Raw genomic sequence first — 10,227 nt, forward strand, 5'->3', positions numbered from 1 at the left:
CACAACAGGAGCATTTGTCAACCTGAATGGCATAACAAAAAAATTCATAATGACCATACCTTGTTCTAAAAGCAGTTATAAACACATCCGACTCTTTTACTCACAGCTGGTAATACCCAGATCTCAAGTCAATCTTTGAAAACCATGTCGCTTCTTTTAGCTGATCAAACAAATCATCAATCCTTGGCAACGGATACTTGTTTTTGATTGTCACCTTGTTTAACTGCCGATAGTCAACACACAATCTCATAGAACCATCCTTCTTTTTCACAAATAACACGGGAGCACCCCAAGGTGAAAAACTCGGTCTCACAAAACCTTTATCAGTCAACTCTTCCAACTATGACTTTAATTCTTTCAACTCTGCTGGTGCCATTCTATATGGAGCAATCGAGATCGGAGCTATTCCCGGTATCAAATCAATACCAAATTCTACTTCCCTGACTTGAGGCAAACTCGGCAATTCTTTTGAAAATACGTCTGCAAATTCACACACAACCGGCACTGATTCAACTTTCTTTTCAACTTCTTTTGTATTAATTACATATGCCAAATAAGCTTCATAACCTTTTCTCAAATATCTCTGAGCCGACATCGAAGAAATCATACTAGATAATGCCTCTGATTTGTCTGGTTCAACCCGCAGAATTTCACCACTTTCACACTTTAATTCTATAACCTTTTCTTTGCAATTTATTATAGCATCATGAAATGTCAACCAATCCATTCCCAAAATAACATCAAATTCATCAAACGGCAACAATTACCTAACGGATTCGACACTCTAATCATAAATTTTGTATTCTCAACAGGTATATTCATACTAGACACCAGTTTCATGCATACATATGAATGAGTAGAACCGGGATTAATCAAAGCAATAACATTAACATCATAAAGAGAAAATATACCAGTAATCACATCGGGTGATGAAGCATCTTCACGTGCCTTTATAGCATAAGTTGGAGCCCTTGATTCAGATTTAGCTGCTGAATCTCTGGCTACATTTTTGCTGCTTGCTTCATTTCCAGCTTTTCTCGAATATCTTCCCCTCGAGTCTGCACCACTAGCTTTTACATTCTGAAATTTTTCTTTCTGAGCTCTCTCTGGGCAGTCTCTAATAAAATGATCCGGAGAACCACACCGAAAACATTCATTCACTCTACATGGGCCAAAATGATTTCTGCCACACCGCTGGCACTCAGGCTTAACAAATCTCGTATTTCCCACACTACCCGCAAAAGTAGTCTGAGATTTAGGACCCACATTTTGCTTCTTAGAATTTCCATATGATCGTTCAGCCGAAACCTGTGAACAAGGATTCAAATTTCTAGATTTTCTGGATTGCTGTGAGAATGAACTGCTTGTCGATCTTTTCTTCCAATTTCTAGTCTCAGCCTCTACCTTTTTCTTCTCTTTAAGTAGTTCTTCAGCCTTGCAAGCTTGATCAACTAGTACTACCATTTCTTTTAATTCAAAAATCCCAACAAATACTTTGATGTCTTCATTGAGTCCGTCTTCAAATCGTCTGCACATTTTAGATTCTGTAGGAATATATTCTCTAGCATACTTACTCAACCTGAAAAACTCCCTTTCGTAGTCAGTAACTGTCATGTTCCCCTGCTTTAATTCAAGAAACTCTTTACACTTCTGATCAATAAATCTTTCACTGATATATTTCTTCCGAAATTCTTCTTGAAAGAACTCCCAAGTTATTTTCTCTTTCGATACTACTGAAATCAATGTCTTCCACCAATGATGACTTGAATCCCTCAACAATGGTACAGCACATTTCAAGCATTCCTCAGGTGTACAAGACAGTTCATCAAATACTCGAATAGAATTCTCGAGCCAAAACTCTGCTTTCTCGGCATCATCATCAATATTTGCCCTGAATTCTTCGGCCCCTTATTTACAGATTCTGTCAACTGAAGTTCTGTGAAATTTCATCAGATCTACACCTTGAGGCATCAGGGGTACAGGTTGAGGAATCAGGGGAGATGGGGGAGGTTGTGCATTCGGGTTCGTACGAACGAACTCAGTATACCAGGACTCATCATTTGGAGAAAGGCTTCCCGAGCCCCTTCTCCTCCTCATTGACCAATAGTAGGAGGTGGATTTTTAGTTGCCACCGCCCCGTCAGCTGGAGCTGGTGCATTACTCTCTACATCATCAGCCGCAACTAGATCGGGATCCATTTACTATAAAAAAATCATTTAAAAGGTCAGAAGTCGTCACACTACCACAATATATATATGGCATGTGTAGCAAAACCCGTACATACAACACATTAGTTCGAGAACTGACTAAACCTGCTCTGATACCACCAAATGTAACGTCCCATACCCGAGACCGTCGCTGAAGTCGAACACGAGGTGTTAACAGACTTAATTCATTACTTAAATAGCTCAAACAATTTATTTTTAAAATTTCCAGTCAAGCTAGCAATCTGTGTCATAGTCGCTTAAAAATTCATATCTCGAGTTCTGAAACTTGAAATCCAATTCTGTAAATTTTCTCTGAAACTAGACTCTTATATATATTTAATAATTTCTATCTAGAATTTTTTCTCAAGCCAATTAGTACAGTTTATTAGTTAAAATCTCCCCTGTTTCAGGGTTTGACTGCTCTGACCTCTGTATATTACGAATCAGATATCTCTCTGTAAAGAATACCAATGAATATGAACTTTGTTTCTCTTAAACCTATACTAAATAAGGAATCAGTACATATAAATCAAGACTTCTAATTATTTTTTTACAATTTATGATGAATTTTTAAAGTCAGAACAGGGGATCTAGAAATCACTCTGGCCCTATTTCACAAAAATTCAAAAATCTCATAAAATATTATTCATATGCCTGTTTTGTTCAATCCATATAAAAATAAACTAATTAAGATTAAATTTCATAACTTACTCATCATTTAATTCCATTTATACTATTTTTAGTGATTTTTCAAATTTACATCACTGCTGCTATCAGATTCTGTTTTATGGCAAATTTCACTTTACTAAGGATTTTCATGGACTAAATAGCATTTTAAACATACATAACATCAAATATGACTTAGATTGGCCATTCCAATGGCTAATCATTTACAAACCCTTTTCTTGCCAAACCATAGCCATATCATAAGATCAATTACACAAAGTGAGTGTTTTGCCATACATGCCACATTCAAAATACACAAGCCATTTTACCAATTTAAGCCTTCGGATAGTGTGAACGAGTCTTCGACCTATCCCGATTCTCAAGCCAGCTTGTCAAAACTACAATGAAAGAAAAGGAGGGAGTAACCACAAATGCTTAGTAAGTTCACATGCAAATAGCAAGTAACATAATCACACAATCTCACATAAAACATCATTTGCATAAACAACACCAAGACATTCATGTTTCATTTGTATTTAATATCTTTTTACGATTTCATCATACAAAGTTTTCAACCTGAGGGTTTAAGCACATACCTGTCAAATTTTCTCATTTACCACACTTACCAACATGTCACCTTCGTTTTAGGCCTTCTTCTTATTCACTTAAGATTCACCCGTTGAACACATCGGAATATAATTCGAATACACGGATTTCATGAACGTAAGTGTCACACCCACAGCTAGACAAACTCAATAGCCTGCGGAACTTATATAGCCAAGCTACCATGTAACCCGTCCATAAGTGAACTCGGACTCAACTCAATGAGCTCGGGCGTTCGCATCCATAAGTGAACTCAGACTCAACTCAACGAGCATGGATGCCTGGTTACATCTTACAAACTCGGACTCAACTCAACGAGTTCGGAACTCAAATATCCTAGTGACATGTCACTTGTCTTCTAATCTATTCCCAAGGTTCAAATGGGTGTTTTCCTTGATCACACATCTTTGCCGTCTTCCACGGAATATCGAAATCGATACTTCGGTGATAGTTCATACTCATCAAGTAATTCACATAATTACATATTATTCAACAACAACCACAAAGCATAATATTTCATGGTAATAATCAGCATCATATCATATAAACAACATTAAATTGCTTAAAGTAACAATTATGTTACTACATTTACACATGAACTTACCTCGGTACAAAATTATTAGCAATCGAGCCTATTCTTTGTAAACTTTGTTTTTCCCTCGATCGCGACTTGAATCTCGTTTCTCTTGATCTATAATGCCAAATTAATCTTATTTAATACATACATTCATCAAAACATCATTTAATACGAATTTTGGAAAAATTACATTTTTGCCCCTAAACTTTTGCATAATTACACTTTTCCCCTAGGCTCGGGAATTAAACTTCATCCCTTATTCTTATGTTTTATGACATGCTGATCATTTTTCCCTTCTATGGCAACATCAAATTCACACTCTAACATGTACTTATGACTATTAGGTATTTTTACTAATTAAGCCCTTTTACTCGTTTTCGCTTAAAACCGAGTAGTACAAGTTGTCTAATATAATTTAAAATGTCATATTCTATCATAAAACATCAAAATACACAAATTTCACCTATGGGTATTTTTCCAAATATGAGCCCTAGGTTGAATTATTGCTAGCATAAGCTTAATCGAGCTACCGGGATTCCAAAAACGTAAAGAACATTAAAAAACGGGGCTTGGAATCACTTACTATGGAGCTTGGAAGCTTGAAACAAACCCTAACTATGGAGAACCCATGAAATTTCGGCATAATGAAGAAGATGGACAAAAATTGGCTTTTAATTTTGTTTTTAATTCATTTTAATAACTAAATGACCAAAATGCCCTTACTACTAAACTTTCCAAAAATTCCATCCATGTCCAATTTTTGTCCATAGACTTAGAAATTGGTCAAATTTCTATTTAAGACCTCCTCATTAATATTCCAAAACAATTTCATACTAAAAACGCCTAGAATGTAAGTTTTGCAAATTATTCAATTTAGTCCCTAATTTCAATTTAAGCACTTTAGGCATAGGATTTCATCACGAAATTTTCACGCAATCATGCAATCATATCATAAACATCAAAATAATTATTTCTATCTCAGATTTGTGGTCACGAAACCACTATTCCGATTAGGCCCTAATTCGGGATATTACAGTTGTGAGTCCATTGGGGCAGTCTATCCGAGTAAGTAAATTGTTTAGAGATGTTCCATTAGAGGTCCAAGGGACAATATTTCTGGCTGATCTAATGGAGCTTTCGTTTGGGGAGTTCGATCTGATTTTGGGAATGGACTGGCTGGTTAAACTCCGGGTGAGTTTGGATTGTGAGGCAAAAAGAGTAGTCTTAAGGACCGAAGAGGACAGTGAGGTACTGGTGATTGGGGAATGTCGAGACTACCTGACTAATTTGATCTCAGCTTTGGTAGTAGAAAAGTTGGTTCGGAAAGGGTGTGAGGCATTCTTGGCCCACGTTAGTATTTCTGATTTTGGGGACTCTTTTGTTAAAGGCATCAGAACTGTGAGGGATTTTCCAGATGTATTTCCTAAAGTGCTATCGGGGTTGCCTCTGAGTTAAGAGGTAGAGTTTGGGATTGAGTTGATTCCTGGTATAGCTCCGGTGTCTATCGTCTCATATCGAATGGCACCGAAGGAGCTAACTAAGTTCAAGGCTCAAATTCAAGAACTACCAGACTGTGGGTTCATTCGCCCCAACGTGTCTCTGTAGGAAGCACCTGTTCTATTTGTGAAGAAGAAAGATGGGACAATGAGGATGTGTATTGACCACTGATAGCTGAACAAGCTAACGATTAAGAACAAGTACCCACTTCCAAGGATAGATGATTTATTTGATCAGTTCAAAGGGGCTTCAATGTTCTCCATGATTGATCTATGTTCGAGATACCATCAGTTGAGAGTCAAGGAGGCCAATATGCATAAGACGAAATTTAGGACTTGGTATAGGCAGTATGAGTTCTTGGTTATGCCTTTTGGGTTGACTAATGCACCAACGGCATTCATGGATTTGATGAATCAAGTATTTCAGCCATATTTGGATCAGTTTGTAGTGGTGTTCATCGATAACATATTGGTGTATTCTAAGACAGAGGATCAGCACGATGAGCATCTCAGAGTGGTTTTACAGATTCTTTATGAGAAACAGTTGTATGAGAAGTTCAGCAAGTGTGAGTTCTAGCTTCGGGAAGTGACATTTCTAGGACATGTAGTTTCTGCTGAGGGGATTCGAGTTGATCCTTGTAAGATTGAGGCTGTGTTGGGTTGGAAACAGTCAAAGAATGTGTCTAAGATTCGTAGCTTTCTAGGGCTAGCAGGATATTAACGACATTTCGTAGAAGGGTTCTCTTTGATCATAGCTCCGATGACTAAGTTACTGCGTAAGGGAGTTTCTTTCGTGTAGACTGATGTACTGCAAGAGAGCTTTGATAAGCTCAAAACTGCTTTGACACAGGCTCTTGTTCTGATACAGCTTGAGCCTGGTAGAGTCTTCGTGGTTTACAGTGATGTGTCACATGTGGGTCTGGGTTGTGTTCTGATGCAAGACGAAAAGGTAGTTGCTTATGCGTCTCGACAGCTCAAGACACATGAGGCTAACTATCCGACGCACGATTTGGAGTTGGCGGCAGTTGTCTTTGCTTTAAAATTCTAGATGCACTATCTGTACGGTGAAAAATGTACTATCTACACTGATCACAAGACCCTAAAATACCTCCTCACTCAGAAGGAGTTAAACCTTAGGTAGGGTCGATTGGTAGAATTACTTAAGGATTATGACTGTGCGATCACGTATCATCCTCGTAAGGCCAATGTTGTGGCCGATGTGTTAAGCCGTAGGGATATGACTGATCTGAGAGTGGTGTTCCCTCGATTGAGTCTTTTTGACAACGGGAGTCTATTGGAAGAACTTTAGGTTAGACGGACATGGATTGATCAGATCAGAGATAAACAGAAGGGGGATAAGTTTCTGGAGTTTTATTTCCGTCAGGCTGAGTGTGGTGCTACTACGGATTTTAAGGATGGGGTATTGTGTTTTTGCGGTCAAATTTGTGTACCGAATGATAGGGACTTGAGGCAATCGATTCTGAGGGAAGCGCGGAGTAGCCCTTATGCTATGCATCTCGGTAGGAACAAGATGTACTGAGATCTGCGAGAATTATATTGGTAGCCAGGGTTGAAGCGTGAGGTTCGTTGCTCGCTACTTGACTTGTCATCAAGTTAAGGCTGAGCATCAGTTACCTTCGAGTTTGCTGCAACTAGTGAAGATACCGTTATGGAAATGGGAGCGAGCAACGATAGACTTCGTTAGTGGGTTACCTCTAACACTCACTTAGAAGGACTCTGTTTGGGTCATCATGGATCGATTCACCAAATCTACTCACTTCATCCCAGTTAGGATAGACTTCTCTCTTCAGAAATTGGCTAAACTCTACATCTCTGAAATAGTAAGGCTACATGAGGTACCTATCTCGATCACTTTTTTTAAGGATCCACGTTTCAAGTCTTTGTTTTGGAAGAAACATCATGAGGCTTTGGGTTCTAGACTAGACTTCAGTACTACTTTTCATCCTCAAACAGATGGTCAGTCAGAGAGGGTGATTCAGATACTGGAGGACATGTTGAGGAGTTGTGTTATCGATTTTCGAGGCAGTTGGGAGGAGTACTTGCCTTTGGTGGAGTTTGCCTACAATAACAGCTACTAGTCTAGCATACAGATGGCACCTTACGAGGCCTTGTATGGTCGAAAGTGTTGCACTCGCTTGTGCTGGACTGAGTTGGGTGAGCGACGTGTTTTGGGTCCAGAATTTGTTTCTGAAACTGAAGATAAAGTTAGGTTGATTCAGGATCGGCTGAAAGCGGCTTCTGATAGGCAGAAGTCCTATGCAGATCTGAAGCATCGAGAGAGAGAGTATTCTATAGGAGACTTTGGTTTCCTCAAGGTCTCGCCATGGAAGAAGGTACTGAGGTTCGGTCTCAAGAGCAAGCTAAGCCCTCGGTTTATTGGGCCGTAACAGATTCTGAAGCGAGTGAGGCCAGTCGCATATCAGTTAGAGCTACCTCCAGAGTTAGATCGCATACATGATTTGTTCCACGTCTCAATGTTAAGGCGATACTGCTCTGATCCCACGCATATTGTTCCTAGTGAAAAGATTGAAGTTCGACCAGATTTGACCTTCGAGGAGGAACTGATTCAAATTCTAGATCACGATGTTAAGGTTATGAAAAGGAAATTCATTCCTTTAATGAAGGTGTTGTGGTGGAATCATAGCACTGAGGAGGCTATGTTGGAGCCAGAAGATGCGATGGGTCAGCAGTATCCTCATCTATTCTGATCAGGTAAGTTTCGAGGCTGAAATTTTCTTTTAGAGGGTGGAGTTGTAACGCCCAAAATTTCATGTTTTTGATTCAGTTAAATTTTGACACAACTGTGTATCTGTTTAGTGGTTAAGTTTTCTAAGTGTGTGTGTGAGGTCCTAAGTTTGGGCAAATTTCGGTATTTTTATGAATTAAGCCCTATCTCTATTCAGTAGGCTAAATTTTAATTGTGCGTAAGCTTATGTTAGAATGGGCCCGCTGGTCTGGTGGATAAGTAGAGTGTTGGTGGGATAGAGGTCCTGTGTTCGATTCTCTACGTGGGCAAGGGGATAGTATTTTTGTTGCAAGTTTATGTTTTACTGAAAAACTGAGTAGTGGGGAGTCGGTGGAGAGAATTAAGGGAATTGGAGTTGGGGTTTACCAAAAAAATATAATTCTCATTTCTCTGCTTTCTATTTTTACAAAATTCAGTTGTCCCCTTCCTTTTTCCTCTCGACCCTACTGCTGAGTTTCCCCACTTTTCCTGATTACAACCATTTTCTTTATATCACTTAGTATCTGCAATCCATCGCTTCAGTTCTCTATTTGCATTCTTGGTAAGTATGGTAGTATAGTATTGAGGAATAATAAATCATTGCTTATTGGGTATTGATTGGTGATTAGGAGATAACAGAGGGCTGGAGATCGTTAATTGACATTCTAAGTGTATGAAACCCCGATTTATTCGACTGAAGGTAACATTTTTGTGAGTTAAACGTTCGGTCATCTCGTGGGTTTTCGTTTGAGTATAGCCTTAAGTGACTAATTTGGTGTTATATTGGTTAAATAAAGGTTCGGGAGTGCTCGAGCTCGTTTAAGCTTCGAATCAATATCAGATGTGTAACCAAAAACACAAAAAAAACGAGAACCGTTAAAAGTCGAAACAATTCTGTGGATGCCACACCAGCGTGTGCTCACCTGTGTGGTAGGCCGTGTGGTAGTACACAGGCGTGTGAGCCCACACGGGCAGGCCACATGGGCGTGTGAGCCCATCTTTCTGAAATAGTTTGTAAGGTTGTACAGGTCGCCTAAGTCAACTATGACCTGCCGTAGGGTCGGTAAGCATTACTTAGACCCCTGATTCTGTAATTTGTTATGTGATGTATGTATCTTGTTAGAATGGGCCTGCTGGTCTGGTGGATAAGTAGCGTGTTGGTGGGATAGAGGTCCTGTGTTCGATTCTCTACGTGGGCAAGGGGATAGTATTTTTGTTGCAAGTTTGTGTTTTAATGAAAAACTGAGTAGTGGGGAGTGGGTGGAGAGAATTAAGGGAATTAGAGTTGGGGTTTACCAAAAAAATCTAATTCTCATTTCTCTGCTTTCTATTTTTACAAAATTCGGTTGTCCCCTTCCTTTTTCCTCTTGACCCTGCTGCTGAGTTTCCCCACTTTTTCCTGATTACAACCATTTTCTTTTTATCACTTAGTATCTGCAATCCATCACTTCAGTTCTCTGTTTGCTTTCTTGGTAAGTACGGTAGTATAGTATTGAGGAATAATGAATCATTGCTTATTGGGTATTGATTGGTGATTAGGAGATAATCAGAGGGCTGGAGATCATTAATTGACATTCTAAGTGTACAAAACCCCGATTGATTCGACTGAAGGTAACATTTTGTGAGTTTAGCGTTCGGTCATCTCGTGGGTTTTCGTTTGAGTATAGCCTTAAGTGACTAATTTAGCTTTATATTGGTTAAATAAAGGTTCAGGAGTGCTCGAGCTCGTTTAAGCTTTGAATCAATATCAGATGTGTAACCAAAAACACAAAAAATGAGAATCGGTAAAAGTCGAAACGATTCTGTCGACGCCACACGAGCGTGTGGTCACCCGTGTGGTAGGCCGTGTGGTAGTACGCAGGCGTGTGGGCCCACACGGGCAGGCCATATGGGCATGTGAGCCCATCTTTCTGAAATAGTTTGTAAGGTTGC

General features: G+C 39.2%; 1 protein-coding gene across 1 annotated transcript; it reads left to right on the top strand.

Moving 5' to 3' along the window:
• The first annotated feature begins 7,660 nt into the window (after positions 1-7,660).
• Positions 7,661-8,278, top strand: LOC107958745 (uncharacterized). The gene is made up of 2 exons (XM_016894598.1): positions 7,661-7,903; positions 7,961-8,278. The coding sequence occupies exons 1-2, from the start codon at positions 7,661-7,663 to the stop codon at positions 8,276-8,278; spliced, it is 561 nt and encodes a 186-aa protein (XP_016750087.1).
• Positions 8,279-10,227: the final 1,949 nt, after the last annotated feature.

The sequence above is a fragment of the Gossypium hirsutum genome, chromosome A11 (genome assembly GCF_007990345.1).
Source record: "Gossypium hirsutum isolate 1008001.06 chromosome A11, Gossypium_hirsutum_v2.1, whole genome shotgun sequence".
Lineage (NCBI taxonomy): Eukaryota > Viridiplantae > Streptophyta > Magnoliopsida > Malvales > Malvaceae > Gossypium > Gossypium hirsutum.